Source organism: Puma concolor, chromosome B4 (genome assembly GCF_028749965.1).
Source record: "Puma concolor isolate L17-30 chromosome B4, mPumCon1.1.hap2, whole genome shotgun sequence".
Classification (NCBI taxonomy): domain Eukaryota; kingdom Metazoa; phylum Chordata; class Mammalia; order Carnivora; family Felidae; genus Puma; species Puma concolor.
In genome coordinates this window covers 94,698,135-94,716,345 of record NC_141673.1, presented here as the reverse complement: position 1 = coordinate 94,716,345, position 18,211 = coordinate 94,698,135, and the positions used below count along the sequence as shown (strand labels likewise).

At 38.4% G+C, this 18,211-nt stretch overlaps 1 protein-coding gene across 1 annotated transcript; it reads right to left on the bottom strand.

Moving 5' to 3' along the window:
* Positions 1 to 2,083: 2,083 nt before the first annotated feature.
* On the bottom strand, positions 2,084 to 18,202 carry WBP11 (WW domain binding protein 11). The gene is made up of 12 exons (XM_025930388.2): positions 18,093 to 18,202; positions 16,126 to 16,257; positions 15,602 to 15,633; positions 14,670 to 14,763; positions 11,535 to 11,731; positions 9,904 to 10,037; positions 9,493 to 9,692; positions 8,642 to 8,833; positions 6,382 to 6,483; positions 5,675 to 5,968; positions 4,525 to 4,707; positions 2,084 to 3,100 (listed from the first exon to the last, which is right to left on the bottom strand). Exons 2-12 carry the CDS (start codon positions 16,187 to 16,189, stop codon positions 2,667 to 2,669), a joined length of 1,926 nt encoding a protein of 641 aa, XP_025786173.2. The 5' UTR covers positions 16,190 to 16,257; positions 18,093 to 18,202; the 3' UTR covers positions 2,084 to 2,666.
* Between the last annotated feature and the right edge of the window lie 9 nt (positions 18,203 to 18,211).

Below are 18,211 nucleotides of genomic sequence, written 5' to 3'. Positions count from 1 at the left end.
ACCTGAGTGTGCAGTTGTATATGAGGTGGTGATTGTGGCATCTTCTGTGGCCTGAAGAATTACTTGATGAAGTAAAAGAAAGTTTAAGAAATATTACAAAAAAGTCTCCCAACTCTATATAAAGTGGTCTTTTATAAACAGCACAAACTGGAATATACAAAATGAGAATTGAAACTAAATGGAACTTTGGGTGTCATCTAGGACTTTACGCTGATTCTACGCCATGGCAGAATATTGTTGTGGTGATCCTTCACATCTTAAGCCCAGGAAAAAGAGTAAAAGGAATTTCAAAATGACTTTAAGGGGCAATTAATGTATAACAAAGTGACACTTTGAGAAGGAAACAGTAATATTTATCCGTATTATCTGCTTAGAGATTTGTATCAAGCTTAGCAGTGATCGAACCAGTTTTTTGAAAACATGACATAAATTATGATCCTGATGGTTAAGTGCCGACTCAGAATCGACCCAAGTTTTGAACTGCTGATTCCCTTTTCCTGCAGATATGGCTAACATATAAAATGTGTCAGATTGTGCAACTGACTTTTCATACAATTAAACTAGTGATATTAGGAAATGACTTTAAGATAAACTGTCAACAGCTCCCTTAATAAATGTGAAAACACAAATCTCTTGGACAAAAATACAAATTTTAAGCAAGAACATTAAAAATTTGCAGACCAAATACCAGAGAACAATTGTTTACACTTAGATTATAATATTGACTTGATGATGATATAACTGTGTTTGAATCTTGTATCTAAATGATAAAAGATTCAATTCACTTACTGGCCTGCACTGATTATACCAAAAACAAAAACCTCCAAATGATCCATAGACTGCTTTGACAGGATTTGCTTTAACCCGGAGTAACTTCCAAGAAAAAGTCACATACACAGATCTCAGAACAGAAATGTAAAAATCCATCAAAGAAATCACCCTCAAGAGAAGAACAGCCTCATTGTGTTATTGTACTATCTTTTTAGGATATCACCAATTTTTGATGACTCACATGACAGGTTAAGATCTAGTGGAAAGAATAGGTACACTTAGCCTAAACTCAGTGTATACATGGTCTCCTTGGGCTTGTACATATGTCTTTGTTCATAGAATATTCACACTTTGGGCCACTGGGTAAGTCACACAAACCTTTTGGCTTCAATATTCTCATTTGTAAAATGGGGACAGTATCTACGAACATCATTTCCCAGGATTACTGGCTAGATGAATTAGTTAGAAAATGGTATTGATGCAAATTAATAAAATCAAGCATTCTTATTTTATGTGCTTTTATTTTTTTTAATGCTTAGTAAGTGTTGAGAGAGTATGCACACACATGAGCAAGGGAGAGGGAGACGGAGGATCTGAAGCGGGCTCTGCATGGACAGTAGAGAGCCCGATGTGGGGCTCGAACTCATGAACCCCAAGATCACGCATGACCTGAGCCAAAGTCAGATACCTGGGCGTCCCTCATTTGATGTGCCTTTTTTAGTATTATTTTTGAGAGGGAGACAGTGCAAGCAGGGGAGGGGCAGAGAGAGAGGGACACAATCTGAAGCGGGCTCCGGGCTCCAAGCTGGAGGCGCAGAGCCTGATGTGGGACTCAAACTCACCAACTGTGAGATCATGACCTGAGTCGGCCATATGCTTAACTGACTGATCCACCCGGCAACCCTTATGTGCTTTTACTAACAAAAGCTTATACAACTGACAATGCAATAAAGTAAAAGAAGTAACCATATCTGGCTATCTAATGATTTAGAAATGGTTTCAAAGCTTTTTATCATCAATTAGTGTCAGCTCACACAGCTCTGGGAAAGCAAATAATCTTTGAGAAGACTCATCTTCCACACAATTAATAACCTCTCAATTTCTCCAAAGCCAGTAAGATAATTCTGAAAGAAAGTAATCCTCTTTTCTTGATCCCTTAAAATTTAAAACGTAGTTTTAACCATATCTTCAATCAGAGTTTCATTGTGTACCAGCTACGGTAGTTCCTTAAAACCCAAGTTTTAAATACTGGTTTCTTTTGTGCCCATAACACAGATATCATATTTATATACTACCAGTAACACAGAGGATGTCTCGGTGTAGAACATTTATTTATTTATTCCATGAAACACTCAAAGTTTAGGTCAGTGGGAAATAATTTTCATCAAAGAATTGTACAATTTCTTCCCACATATCTTGCTTTGTATTAGGAAATGACATTGCGATCCATTTCACTAAAATATTACAAAATATTTACAAGAAAATATTAAAATAACTCAAACACAAAAGGCAAGATGGGGTAAAATAAACTGTTTTTCAGAAATCTCTACTCCAGTGCCCACAGCACACAAGAAGAGAATCATAACAAATAAGTAACAAAGATCCCCCCGATCACGTCTCCAAAGAACTGGAGAAGGGGAACAAACGGGATGAAAATGGTGGTATGAAGGGAATGGATGTTAGCAGCACGGCTTCAATAACCAATCTATTCTGAATGAAATAACTCTGTCTTATACGCAACAAATTCTGAACAAGGCTAAATTTTAGGATATTCCTTGAACTGAAATTTAAAAATACCCTGACAGTGAAAGCAGCTCTTTCACTAAGTTTAGTAAGAGCCTCTTTCCCCACAAACCACTCATGTGAACAGAAACCTGTTCTGGCATTAAAAGCTGTCACAGTAGCCCTTCCATTTCTTTCATGAAAGCTTCATAAACATCATCCTTAGTCTGCACTGAGACCGGGACAGATGGACCAGATTTGGGGGCTGCTTTGGCAAGAGGCACAGCAGAATCATCCTCTGACTTTCTTTGGGGAGCAGCAGCGGCCCCTTTATTCTCCCGACGTACCCTCAACGCAGTGGGCACGAATCGAGTAATCTCTGCCTTGGGATTGGTGATCTGTGGCTTGGCACTGATGGTTGCGGTGGCTTTCTTCTCAATGGTGGCTGCGCTTGTATCATCCGCCTTGGGTCGCTGAATCAAGTTGGGTGGAGCACTTAGAACCCCCGGGTTCGGCAAGGGAGCTGGTGGGAAAAGCCCAGGTGGGGCAGGTCCAAGTGGAGGCACCAAAGGTGGGCGCATCATGCCGGGACGGGGTGGAGGGATACCTAAATGAAGGCGAAAACGGGCCAATGAATACTACGTGAAGCCATTTTAACCATTAAAGATGTTAAAAACATAGGTTGACAATTTTTTAAAAATGGGCAATTTAGAAAAAATAAGCTAAAATCATGCTGCTTGCTATTTGAAACTCAGGAATACTTTTTGATAGGAAGGAATATTTTATCATGAAATTGTATTCACTTTCGTTTTTTTTTTTAAATTTTTTTTTTTTTTTTAACGTTTATTTATTTTCGAGACAGAGAGAGACAGAGCATGAACGGGGGAGGGTCAGAGAGAGAGGGAGACACAGAATCTGACACAGGCTCCAGGCTCTGAGCGGTCAGCACAGAGCCCGACGCGGGGCTCGAACTCATGGACCGCGAGATCATGACCTGAGCCAAAGTCGGCTGCTTAACCGACTGAGCCACACAGGCGCCCCAGGAAATTGTATTCACTTTCAGTCTGTGTCCCTGTACTTATGTTTTCTTCCTCTCAGAGTAATGTACTATTTTAATCTATAAAGTTGACAACACCAACTGGTTTCAAGTAGGATGTCACCTTTGTCAAATTTCAAATCTGACAGCCCAAGACATTATACTAGCTGTGTAATGCAGATACTATCAAGGCCAAGGTTGGGGGTTTCATTCTCATGCATTATTTACTGATTTCCACACCATTCCTCCCCTGAAAAAAGTAGCCCAATGGGCAGGAAATGTAATTCTAACCTTGGAATGAGAGAATGTAACTAATCACAGTATGTCACCACCACTGGAAAAGAATTCGTGTCCTTTTGATGGTTCAGACATACCATTGTCATTTACCCAGAACCTCCAGATTATTTTTCTTCAAACACCACTTTTAAGATTGAATATAAAGTACCAAATTTCACAGAACCTAAGATGCTATTACTTATACAGACTCATAATTATTCCGGATACCACTGAGAATCCAGGGAGCTTAAAAGGAGGCTTTCACATTAAACCGGGAGTCAATGTAATAAACTAGAAATACACATACCACACAAACTAAGAGTGCAAGGAAATCTGCATATTTCACACTGATATTGGTTAAGAGAGGAGGGGGAATCTGCCTTATAATTTTAAACTTTAAATTCATACTCATGTAAATAAATGGAATGACTTCACAATTAGAAGCGTTGCCTGTCCCTGTCTGTGCAAAACACCCTACTCAAATGGAGAATTTAATCCAAGGTAGTCTTTGGCTGGGAAAAATCCCTCATACGACAGACAGAATCCAATGCAAATACCCTTTGGAAAAACTCAACTTCAACCTACGTCAAAAGCGATTTAAAAACATTTTAGAATACCCCTTGACTTCAGGATATCGAAATGTGACAATATGTCTTAGAGCAGGATGAAGTATGTGGTAGTCAAATTTTTGTAGTATAAATCAAAATCAAGAGCTTTACCTGGAGGCGCAGGGGGAGGTAGCCTTGGTGGGGGTCCCCGAGGAGGAGGGCCAGGAGGCAGACCTGGAGGTGGACCTGGGGGAGGACCAGGGGGCCGGCCTGGGGGTGGGCCTGGAGGTAAAAGTCGGGGTAAAGGCCCTCGGAGCCCTGGCATTCCAGGTGGTCTCAGGAATGGAGGAGCTCCTGTAAAGAGAAAAACGGCAAATTAGCGTAAGACAAATAACGTATGAAGTAGGTAACTGTGGTATACAGGTAACTCCGATGTGGTCTGACTTATCATTTTAACTTGAAATCAGGTAACTTCAAAAACTGACCAAAACATATGTGGAAACTGAATTCATTCAACAAATATCTGAGCACCAGATAGGGTAGTAATTTTGTTATGGATCATTTCTCTTTATATCCCAGCACTGAAAAAAAACATACTCAATCACAGCTCTGCTGGGCTAGAAATTGTACAAAGATGAGAAGAATTCTTAAATTTCCAAAATAAAGCTGAAAATGGAATACAGAGCAGGGTGCTTTAAGAATTCCCCTGAAACACAATAAGATATTGACAAGGACCACTGAAAAGGGCGTAAGACAGGTAATTTGCTTTTGCACCACCAATTGGAAAAGGATAAACTCAAGTGAAAAAACTTAACTGGCCAACTGCAGGATGAAGAACTATAAAATCATAAATGGCCAAGAAGTTCGCATTTTAAATAAACTTCTTATACTGGTATGCCAAACTACATTAATACTGATCACTTTTATCTCTGAAGACTGACATCCAACAATTCCCAACCAAAGAAGGATACTTGATAGTATTTACTGTGCCCTAGTCTCACTAGCTATCAATTTAGAATTCGGCCAACCTGTCATATTAAAAAGCAGTACTAAAGAAACCCCCAGTTTCGTATTCCAGTTTCTGCCTGCGAACGTCAGAAGTAAAGAACCCTGAAAAAAGAAGATCTTTGGAGAAAAAGACGGCTGTCGTAAGTACTATGAATTGCAAACAGTGCTGTAGGAATAAATCGCACTTATCCTTTCTCTCTTAGGGTATCAGGAGAAAACATCAGCACTAATGATGTATATTTTTGAAATGACTTCATCATTCTAATCACAGAGAGATGTAATTATTTTTCACAATACCGAAGTGCTAATTTACCTGGAGGTGGTCCAGGAGGAAGGCCAGTAGGTGGTCCAGGTGGCCGTAAAGGTGGAGCAGGGGGTGGTCCAAGAGGAGGTGGTCCTGGCATGGGAGGTGCTTGTATCTGAGAAGGAGGAACAGACTGTGGGGGAGCTTGCTGCTGTGAAGAGGCAGCAGATGTGCCATCAGAAAGAGATTCCTCTTTATGCTGTTTCTGTGATTGCTTTTCCGCTTCAGAATCATCAGAATCATCTTCATCATCATCCTCTGAAAATTCTTCTACTTCTCGTCCCTCCTCTGGGATTTCCTGACCTAAAGGAAATTTTAAACCAGGTAAATGGGACTGATTCATTTTTTACAGTCTGCAAAAAAGTGATGCCTGAAGACACATGCTCAGTTCAGTGCTTTCTTACAATTATCTCAATAGTCTTCTTCAGTAAAATACTTAGATGTGGAAGAATCAAACAGTATTCCACTCATCTATGTTAGTGGAGCAGAGGGAAATAAGCCCAGGCTTTTGAACAAGACCGACCTGGATCTAAATGCCAGTGTAACAACTTACTAGCCGGGCAACTCTGGACAGCTTACCTTAATGTCTCCAAACCTAAAACAGGATTTATTGTTTGCTTTAGGGTTGCTGAGACACTAAATGGGAAACCATATGTAAAGGAACTAGCAGGAGGAAATATCCAAAAGGTGATTTCACGCCTCTTTCCCAGTTTTACCTGCCATTCGAAGCATCATGGCTTGAAGAGGAGTCAGCTCCTTCATGTTCTTCTTTTTCTTCCTTGATTTTCCAGGCATATCCGCAAATCTTACACTCAGACCTTAGGGGCCAGGGGAAGGAGAGAATGGGGTAGATCAGGAACAACAAAATTCAGTAAATGCTTACTATATAATGCTATAAAGCACCAGATATGATGGCTGCCCACTATTTGGCAGAAGTTAAGTGCTGAAAGAGCCGTATAAAAGGTAATAGAAGAAGTGCCCACTGGTGGTAAACATATGCAATTGTGATTTCAAATCCATCAATTTTAAAAACTTGAAGAATACCATCAATATCTTTATGCCTGTAAAACTGAAAACCCTGATAAAAGACAGTTCTCTCTAAAAATATAAATTACAAAAATTGGCCAGAGAAAAGACCAGAATTTATAAAATTGAAGTGGTAGTTAAAAATCTTTTTCTAACCTGGCCCAAATAATTTTTACAAGGAACTTCAGGCAAACATGGGAGTTACAGAAATTTCCTGTAAAAGGGCACAGGAAAAGATGGAATGCAATCCAGAACTCATGAAGCCAGCACAACCCTGATACCAAAACTAACCTACTATAAAATACAGTTGACCCTCGAACAACATGGGTTTGAATTGAGTGGGTCCACTTACGCATGGATTTTTTTTGTGATATAGTACAGTACTGTAACTGTACTTTCCTTATGAATTAGCCTACTTTATTGCATGACTGTAGTATATAATACACACAACAGACAAAATGTGTGTTCATCAATGGTTTGTGTTATCGGTAAAACTTCGGTCAGCACTAGGCTATTAAGTTTTGGGGGAACCAAAAGTTATGCACGGATGTTCTGATTGCACACAGGGTCGGAGCTCCTAACCCCGGTGTTGTTATACCCACCTGTATAACCAAACAGAATCTAACAGTGTTTTAAAAGAAAAATACATCATAAACATGTAGGGTTGGTCCCAGAAATGCAAGGTGAGGTTTAACATTAGAAAAGCCATGAATATAGTTCATCACATTAAACAACTTAAAAACCATAACAACATCCCAACAGATGCTTCAAAATATTTATTACAAACTCTTAGCAAAGTGGGACTAGAAGGGACCTTTTTAACCTGATAAATCAAGCTATCTACTAGACGCTATTAAACATGTTGCCAAAGGGTACAACATTGGAAGCAATCTTTGTTGGTAAACATTTACAAAGTTCCATGTGGGCAGGGCTTTAGTTGTGTTCACTTTGTATCCTTTGTCTAGGAAAATTCCTTGCATACAGTACAAAATGAACAAATATTAGATGAATGTCAAGTCATAGTTAGGATAGCCACTTTCAGCACGTGTACACTGATGAGTATGTATGAGTAACAAAAGGTGGCAGGAAAAGGGAAAAATGAGGCAAAGGATCACACAATGCCAGAGAAAAATGGAGCTGCTGTGGCTCTAAGGACTTGCTATTTTTGAGTGCTAGCTCCTATGTAAGTCCTCCGTAACTTTTCGTTACCAGCTCTAAGGAAAGATCTGTCATCGTTATAAATACATCAGTAGTATTACTAACACATAAATATGGTATTGTAGGTTACAAAAACAATTTTAAAAGAAACTGCAAGACTACAGAGGTGTGAGAGATTATTATACGTTTTGCACTGCTCAGTTTCTATCATGATGCTTAACATTTTCTTGATGAATATCATAACTACTTTTTAAAAGTACACGTAACTCAGTCCGATTTTGTAATAATCAAATGGACACATAACCTACATTTTGGATGTTTCCATTATATCATGACTCACTTGCAAGTGTACCTGAATTATAATTGTGGTCTGGTTCATGTGAAGACACAATGAACACAGAAAATTTAAGTTATTTAAACAGACTTATTAAAAAACAAACTAACAATGTGAATATGGCTTTCTCAGTATGGTTGTGTGCTTATTCTTTTTTCCTACACATCCCCATAAAAGTACATCCTCATGCTGTTGAAATAGTTATTTTTCTCCCCAAGTGGACTTTATTACATAGGCTTCTTTATTACATACACTGCTTAATTTATTTTTCCATCACAAACATCCACCGAGTACTTAGTATGTGTCAAGAACTTTTAAGATTGAGATATAAAGATGAATGGAGCTATGATCCTTCCTTTCAAGATATTCACAATTATTTTTACAGATGTGTTAATAAATCAAGACCTTTGTCTTGTGTGTTCATTGATCAATACCATGGACCTTTCATCAGGACATACCTGACTTTTTTTCTTCATTGTTGTCTCTTTCGTTATCATCACGGTGCACAAATTCATCCCCTTCACTTTCTCCATCTGATCTGTCAGTGTCGCTGTCATCAGTACTGTCATCATGCTTATCTTGATCCATGTCCTCAGGATACCCATCATCTTCACTGGTGCTGGAAACATCGTCGTCATGACCCCGTTGAGCTGACAAAGTAGGAGGGAGCAGGAAACAAGTATTACTATTGGATCCTCCACATACACACGGGGTCTCAGAGCACAGAAAACTATTATTTAACTCAGAATGACCTACCTGTTTCTGTAGGTTCTGTATATGAACCTACAGATTCTGGTTCTGTATATGAACCAGAAAGATTCTGTATATGATATGAGCTGTTCATACCGTCTAACAATATTTCCATATGGTAACAGTTTTAAAACCTTTTTGATAACGTAAGGTATTTTTTAAAAGGTTTAAATTTGAAAACAAATTCTATATGTGGAAACTTGGATGCACACACATATACAAGATACTTGTTTACATAGAGAACATATAAAACTATGTTCTAGTCTGAGGGCAATAAAACTGAAAAGGAAACAAGTATCTGAATCTTAAGGGATTATTAGTAAGAAGGTGACATCTCTTAATAGAGCCTATTTTAAAACACAACAAACATTTCTATACTTCCTTATGTATGATGCTTTTACTTAAGCAAATTCTGTGACTTATCCGTCTGTTAGTATGTACATGTAATCCTCATTCATTTTCCAAGTTCTGAGGATGGTAAACAAGATGTTAAACAGGGCCAGCTTAAAAAATGACGGTAGAAAGGTTGTTAAAAGCAAAAGAAACAGTCACTCCTTACCAAGTTCCGGACTATATAACATGTCTTCATCCCGCCTACGAGGGGGAAGATCTAGAGCAAAGCCCACTTTACGGCCATACATTTGCAAGACTTGAGGAGGTGGTGGGCCAGGGGGAGGACCAGGAGGTTTTCTGCCAGGGGGCAAACGTGGAACACCATGACCGAGAAGAGGAAGTATAGAAACTGCCCGCGTTGGAGGTCTATGAAGAAAATTTTACAGTTACCACGTTAATAATGAGAAGATATTTATTTCCTCTCTTCAAACATTTTTAAGGGATTTCTTCACATTTAATCAGGCGGGGCACCACTTACATTCACGTTGCCTTTCATTTCCACTACAATAATTTTGGCACTGGATAGTCAAAAGGTACTTTTAATAAATGCTATCTGATGATGCTACCGCTTCCTTACCCATAGGCTGAGGTCTTTTTAAGGATGGAGGGTGGCTGGGCACCAGGAAGTGGAATGTCCTGGATCAGAATGTTGGAAGGAGCATGCGGCATATCTGGCAAGGGAATACTCTCCACTTCCACGTGCTGAGCATTCTGAAACAAAATTTTTCAATGGTATGATAAGAGCAAGCCACAAACTCAACACTAAAAATTAACCACCTGCTGCTTCATAAACTGGATTTGCTTTCCACTTAACGTAAGTATCAGGAAAAAATATCAATACCAATATTTGTCAATATTTCCAAAACCTGTCAATGAATGGAAAAAAAATCCTTATCACCTCTAAAAGAGACAAACTCTGCTGCTCTTCTCCCTCCTATCATCAACTTATCCTTTTGGGTTATGGTTTGAAATAGCTGTTTATGGAAATCCAACTATTAAAAGTATCTAGCACCAAAGCCACCCTTTTAAATATTCTGGATGATAAATAGCACTTACCAATTAACTTAGAAATAGCATATAACCCGTGGAAGAGCTTGGGTTTCTAAAGTTAGTCTGCCTTCGTTTAATTTCTGCCACACACTAGCTGTGTGACTAAGCAAAGTTACTTTAGTTTCCTTATCTATAAAGCAGGACCGATACTACCTACTTTATAACAACTATATCATTTTTTTTTTACATTTTTTTTTTTTTAATGTTTTATTTTTGAGACAGAGAGAGACAGAGCATGAACGGGGGAGGGGCAGAGAGAGAGGGAGACACAGAATCGGAAGCAGGCTCCAGGCTCTGAGCCATCAGCCCAGAGCCCGACGCGGGGCTCGAACTCACGGACCGCGAGATTGTGACCTGAGCTGAAGTCGGAGGCTTAACCGACTGAGCCACCCAGGCGCCCCTTTTTTACATTTTTGAAACAAAATTCACAGTGAAACGTATAAATTCTGTTTTGACAAATGCATATAGTTCATATTCCTGTCGATCCCTAACAATATCCCATAGCAACCACTGTTATTAATTTTTTCATCCACAGATTAGTTTTGTCTATTCTAGAATGTCATACAAATGGAGTAACTATGAAAGAAGTTCAACATGTTTTGACATATATCCATGAAAAAATTTTTTTATCCCATGTGGTTTTGAGTATCAGTAGGTCATTCTTTATTGCTGAGTACATTCAATTTTATAAATATACTAGTTTGTTTATCCATTATCCTATTAATGGACATGTGGGCTATTTCCAGTTTTTGGCTATTACTGTGTTGGCAGATGGATTAACTTCTCTTGTGTAAATATGTAGCATTAGATTTGCTGGCTCATGGAGAAGGTCTATGTTTAGTTTGACAAGAAATTGCCAAGGGGCACCTGGGTGATTCAGTCGGTTAAGTGCCTGACTTCAGCTCAGGTCATGATCTCATGGTTCGTGAGTTCGAGTCCCACACCCGGCTCTGTGCTGACAGCTCAGAACCTGGAGCCTGCTTTGGATGGTTTGTCTCCCTCTCTCTCTCTGCCCCTCCCTGGCTTGTGCTCTCTCTCCCAAGAATAAACATTAAAAAAAAAAATTTGTCAAGAGGAAGAATATGACCAATTCTCACACTGTCAATTTTAAGAGCAAATCTAAAAACATTTTAGTTTCTCTAAAAGAAACTTGATTACCTTGACAGCATCAAAATACTGGCTAAGTTGAGCCCTCTTCTGTTCATATTCTACTTCTAGCTTTCTCAATTCTTTGTAAATATCCGGATTCTCTTTTTCATAGAGTCGTAGAATACGTTCAAAGGTTTCACGCAGCTTTTTACGCTTGTCTTTCAGCACCTTCTCATTTAACTGTGGTTGCTGCACTGGGTTAAACTCTGAAAGAAAAGAGTAGATATTCAAATTAAACATAAAAACTTGTTTCATTTAGGTTATCAACTAACTATATAATTTAATATAATCTCCCTATATGCTAAAACTTTTAAAAGGGACCTAGACCAGGTATATTACTTCTAAAATTTACTATAAAGTGCAACAGACATTTGTTGAAATTCCACCCTTTTAAGAAAGCCATTAATTTTACTTTCTTTTATAAAAACAGCACCTAATTGATTTCATAATCACTGTAATAAAAATCGATTTTCATTCCCTTACGCTAACAACTTGCTATATAGTGAGGCTTCAATCAGACCTGACTCTTTAATTCTTTCTTTAATTCTGAGATCCTGGGCACTTGACTTGAATTCTGTGACCTTTAACTTCTTCATCTGGAAAATGGGGACATCAACTACTTTACAACAAAGTCTGATGACTTAATGGGATCACAAATAAAATATCCAGTAGTGTCTACCTCACCACTTAATTATTTTTATAGTGGACTGGTGTCTAGTTACCATACAATCCTTTCTCTTTCCATGTATTCAACATAGGGCTTCATTTCAAGTCTTCTGCCCCAAGAGGGATTATCAGCACAAGACTCCCAGGCTTGCCTGGTCAATTATACCTGCCTCCCTCCACTCCCCCTGCCAGTGACTGACTCAGAGATCAAATGGCACATGATCCAAACTGAAACTAGATACTTCTCTGAGATTTTAAATGTGGATGTGGAGATTTTAAGTGTGGATCCCTCACAGGAGGGATAAAATAAACCTAAAGCTGTGACCTTGTGTCCCACTAATTCCACACACACATATTTCACCTTCCATCCCAAGAAGTTCATTAGCAATATACTGAATGAGGCTAACAAGAGAGTAGACCAGACAGACACATGAGAGCTTCCCTCTGGGATTTACCAACTATGGGAGTCAATGTACATATTTTCTCTGCCTAAACTAGTTTATACTGAGTTTTATAAACTGTGTTAAGTTTTATAAATTGTAATTAGAAACCTGATCAACAGTGTTCCCTTCTTTTTTTACAGATAGCAAGTTTAATTATCTTCTTCCCTAAATCCTATTAACCTTGGTGATTTATTTGGAAGATACAGTCTTACATCACACACTATTCTTAGTGTGATTAATACAAGTGTTGAATGCCGGAGTTTTAATCCCAGCTTGCCACTTCCTAACAGCACAACCTTGAGTAAAGTATGTGCCTGAGTTTCCTCACTCATAAAACATGTGGAACACACCTACCCAAAAGCTGTTGCAAGGGTTAAATAACATCTGGAAAAAAATTGGTAAATAGCAAGATAAGAGCTCAATAAACCTCAACTGTGACGATTATCTCCTTTAAAACCACAAAAATCATTGAAGTCATGTTAATAGGTAATGTCTTGACATCTCAGGGACAGCAATTGTCCATAGTAATATTTAACGCAGAGGCAACAAGTGGGATCAGCTACACATGAACTGGGAAACATCTGGGATCACTCAATCTGACCCAGAACTCTTGCCCCAGCTAAATGCACAAGATTTGCCACATTATTTAACAAAACTTCTAATACCATAATCCCACATAACTGGATTTTAAAAATTCATTTAATGTATTGTTGAGACCCACTGTACCTCTTTTGCTTACTATCTGAGTTTTGGCAAACCACTAAAACTGGGAACCTTTGCTAACAAAACTTGGAAAAATCATTTCATTATGCAATTAAAAAAAAAAAAAGGTAGAAGCAAATGTCCATGAACAAATAAATGGATAAAGATGTGGTATATACATACAATGGAGTATTACTCGGCAATCAAAAAGAATGAAACCTTGCCATTTGTAACAACGTGGATGGAACCAGAGTATATTATGCTATGTGAAATCAGAGAAAGACAAATATCCTATGACTTCACTCACATGTGGAATTTATGATACAAAACAGATGAAGGGAAGCAAAAATCACACAAAAATAGGGAGGGGGACAAAACATAAGAGACTCTTAAATACTGAGAACAAATGGAAGGTTGCTGGATGGGGTGTAGGTGGGGCAATGGGCTCAATGGGCAAGAGGCAATAAAGGAGGACACTTGTTGGGATGAGCACTGGGTGTTATACACAGAGAGGGATGAATCACTGGCTTCTACTCCTAAACTCATTAATGCACTACATGCTAACTTGGATGTAAATTAAAAAAAAATAAAAATTAAATTAAAAAAAGGTAAAGGAGGCAGAAAAATAAAAAATCCCATGCTCTGAATGGATCTTTGTGGGTTGGGATAAAATTTCCAGTGGTAGCATCACACAGACAATTCTCAAGCAACTTTGATTCAAGGAAAGATAACAAGTTATTTGTATGATTCCAGTTATAAAAAAACTTGTGACATTGAAGATGCATATGAAGAAACTGAGTAAAATTACTCAAAGAAATGTGAAAAAAGGGAGAAATCCTAATACGATATTCTATAAAATTAGATTTTAAGTATTTGATGACTTCTACCACCTCACTAAGTGGGTCAAGTGTCTGATCTTCTCATTGGGAAAAATGGGAAACTGATAAATTCATGGTGGGGTAATACTTAGATGTACGTTGTAGTTGCCAAAATTAAAAACCAAAACAAACAAAAACCTCCAGAATTCAGTCTTGTCTGGAAAACAGGCTTTCATTTTTGAACTGGTCAAAACAGGCTTTCATTACTTCAATAACAATTAGTTCAAGCTAAATAAATGGGATTCATCTTACACTGGGTAAGATCTTCAGTGTGCAAATCGCTCCCTACCCCTCCATTTTAGTCTTCCTGATACTAAAACTAAGCCTAACTGTCAAATGTCATCATACTTTTGTTTTACTCATGCCTGTGCTGCTCTCCTCATTACCTGCTTGCCTGCCTCCATGTATAAGACTGTTATACCTGCTATGAAATCTAGCCTTTTATAAATTCTTACCCATTTCATCCAATTTCTCCATGTCTCGGATAATCTGTTTGGGATCCTTCATCTTTAAAACTGCAGCTCGTACCATCATGCGCTGTTTTTTGTTCTTAGAGAAACAAAAGAGCACTATGTCAAGAAACTGGACACCCATATGAGTTTTTATTTCCATTTGCATCAAGAATCTGAATCTATTTGAAATGAAGCCAAACTTCTCCTCGGTTTCTGATCTCGTTTCAACCACCACAACCAAAGCTATGTAATTTTTTGTTCTCAAATATTTCAACTTTAGACAAAAAGATAAATGAGCATTACTATGTGTGCTTTCTTAGGCAAGTATTTCCTTCAATTTTGTGAGGTCTTTAGCAATTACTTAAAAAAAATCTTAGTTTTTTTAAGCTTAATTCTAAAACTATATATTAGAGAAAAGTTTTGCAGATTTGATACTGAACAATGAACTAAGAAAACCCCATTAAAAGCTATTAAAAATCTGCATTCTCTCAATGTGTTAAGGCATGATACTAAAAAGTAAATACTTTTTTATTCTGGGAAACACTTTGCCACAAACTCGACAGCTACAAAATGAAAAAAAAAACCCACAAAACTATTTAGAACCATATTTATTTCCATTCACTAATTCAGTAGCTTTTAACAGAGCAATATGCCTTAATAGCAAAAAGAAATTCCTTTCAAAGATATTTAACTCACTGGGAAAGATAATCAAATAGACAATGTTACAATAACTCCTCATGAGCTTAACTGCAAAGTTTTTTCAGTTCTGTTTCCAAATATGGTATTTTGGCTTAGTAATTTTATGGTTTGTTAGAAGCAGTATGAAGTATCTTTCCTGACAAAAAACTGTAAATGTTGTTCTGAAATCCACTAATCCCAAATAGTAAGATGTGCCAAACATCACTATGCCTCATAGGATGCTTCTGAAATCATACCTTCTTTAATTCTCTCTTCCGGGCTTCTTTTCCTTTAGAGACAGAGAAAACATAAAACTTTCAAATCTTGAACACTAACATTTTCTCCAACTTAATACAGATTAATTCTTATTGTGGGAGGTTGTCCTATGCACTCCAGAATATTTAGGAGCATTTGTGGGCTCTACCCATTAGATGCCAACAGCACCCTTTAATTATGTCAACCAAAAATGTCCTGAGAAGTTTTTGTTTTAAGCTTCTTAAAAAGTAACTATGATTCTGAAAGAAAAAGATGTCACTCTCTCTGCCCTTTCCCCGATCATGCACACACTCTCTCAAAATAAATAAATAAACTTAAAAAAAAATATGGGTACTAATTTTTTTGCATGTTTAAAGTTTTCATCATGTACTCCCAAGAACACTGGATAACTTCATACAACTGACTCCTACCATGGCTGGTTTTATAATTAAGGCATAATAGATTCTCTAATGTTTGCAATTTTATCACTCTTCTTCTTTATCATTCCATACTAATGGACACTTACGGGCTTGGTCTGTAGGGTTCATAAATTTTCCACTCTTGGTGGATGATGTAGATCTCCGTCCCATGTTGACAACTTGTATGATTTACTTGTTCATAAAAAAAAAAAAAAAAAAAAAAAAAAAAAACCAAAAACCTGCAAAGACAAAGAAATAGCTTATTTTTCCTCTATTTACAAAGTGTCTTCCATTTTATGTTACAAAACTTCTACCAATCTCTTGAAAAGAAACATTCCTTTGATTATTAACTTTTTAAAATGGATCACAACAGACCGACTCTGTCAACTGAAAAGAATCAGAATATGCTTTGACAATATGGGGACAAATCATGCCTACGAAAAACCATTAGACCTTTTCCTACACCCTTGGTTTCTATTTAGGGTGAAAGGGGAATCAAAAGAGAATGGTGGTAATAATGTGAGTTCAAAAAAACAGATAGCTCATTCTTGTCTCTCTCCATGGTTTTTCTTGTCATGTATTCCCAACATCTTTAAGATAGTAAAAACTCATTAATTTAAGGCTATTTAATTCAGATTTCATTCTAATTCAGATAGAATTCTTGGCTCTCAAGAGCTTAAAACATAACTAAAGGTGCAAATATTAAAAATGAAAAGTATTATATGAAGAAGTGTCCAAGAATGTCAAGACACATTTTTACTAGCACCCACTTGATTCCTGATTTGTGCTTTTTAAGATAACTGAAAGGGATGATAGTGCTTGAGAGAAAATATTTTGCAAGTCAAGATTTTTACTAATCTGAGACATTATTATATTACTTCTTTCTCTTGTTCCAATTAAGGTTTAACTTTTTAATGCTCACCCTTCCCAATAATAAAGTTGACAAACTTACTTTCTTTTGAAAGTAGACTTTTATTTATCTTTTTAAATTTTTTTTTACACATTTCTTTCTTTTTGAGAGAGAGAGAGAGAGAGAGAGAGAGAGAGCAAGCAGGGGAGGGGCAGAGAGAGGGAGACACAGAATCCGAAGCAGGCTCCAGGCTGTCAGCACAGAGCCCGACGCGGGGTTCGAACCCTCAAACCGTGGGATCGTGACCTGAGCCGAAGTCGGACTCTTAAGTGACTGAGCCACCCAGGCACCCCTGAAAGTAGACTTTTAAAGGGTGGGAAAGGGAAGATCATGAGATAAAATTTTTAGTAGCCTATACAAGTAATTATACCTCCCCTTCTTCCTCGTATGAAGATTTTGTCAAGAAAAGTTCACTAGTTAATGCCTCTTTCAGCAAGTGTTCAAATGCCTTGATTTCTGCTAAATGCTTCAAAGCTTTTCCAGTGGCAACTAATTCACCCTGCGCAGGATTTCCTTCACAGAAAAAAACTGGGAGTCGGGGAGAAAGGAGGTGGGAACAAGCAACATTAGTAGAAATATAGGCTCCCCTAATCTTTGATGACTTGTATCTTTTTTGCTGTGTTCTCAATTACTCTCAGGCTCCTGTTTTGACCTTCCTCTCCCGCAACTGTAACAAAGAACAGATACTAATTACAGAGGATTTCTACAGAAGACCATGGAGCCTTAGTCTGCACGAACTACTTTTGGTTTAAAAGCAGAAACGACAGGGAAACTGGGCCACAAAACCGTGGGGAAACTAAATTTAACCGAAGAGGCAGCAGTGGGACGGAGCCCAGTTTACCAAGGGAAGCAACAGCAGCAGCAACTGCCGAAACCATAGCGACGGTTGACCCTGACTCGAGGTACAAGAAGACGTCAAATCTAAAGCGGCCGGTCAACGAGCACAGGCAGGAGGTGGCGCTAACTGACTCGGGTGAACAGCTGCTGAAACGCTGGAAGCCGCACCGCCCTTGGCTCGAAGATCCCCCGGTCCGCGACCCGGGAGACCCAACCGCGAGGAAGAGCGGAGCTCACGGGCCTGGTGTCCCCGAGGCAAACGCGCGGGCCCGGAGAAGGGTCGGGAGAGATGAAGGAACGGAGTGGAACAATCCTGCACACTCACACTTCTGCTGGGTTCCTGGGACTGCAGGAAGCGGGGATGGGACGATTCTTGGCCCCTTTTACCTCGTAGGGGCCTTCACCTCTGCCTCCCGGTCAGCAACCCTGCCACCGCCATCTTGAAA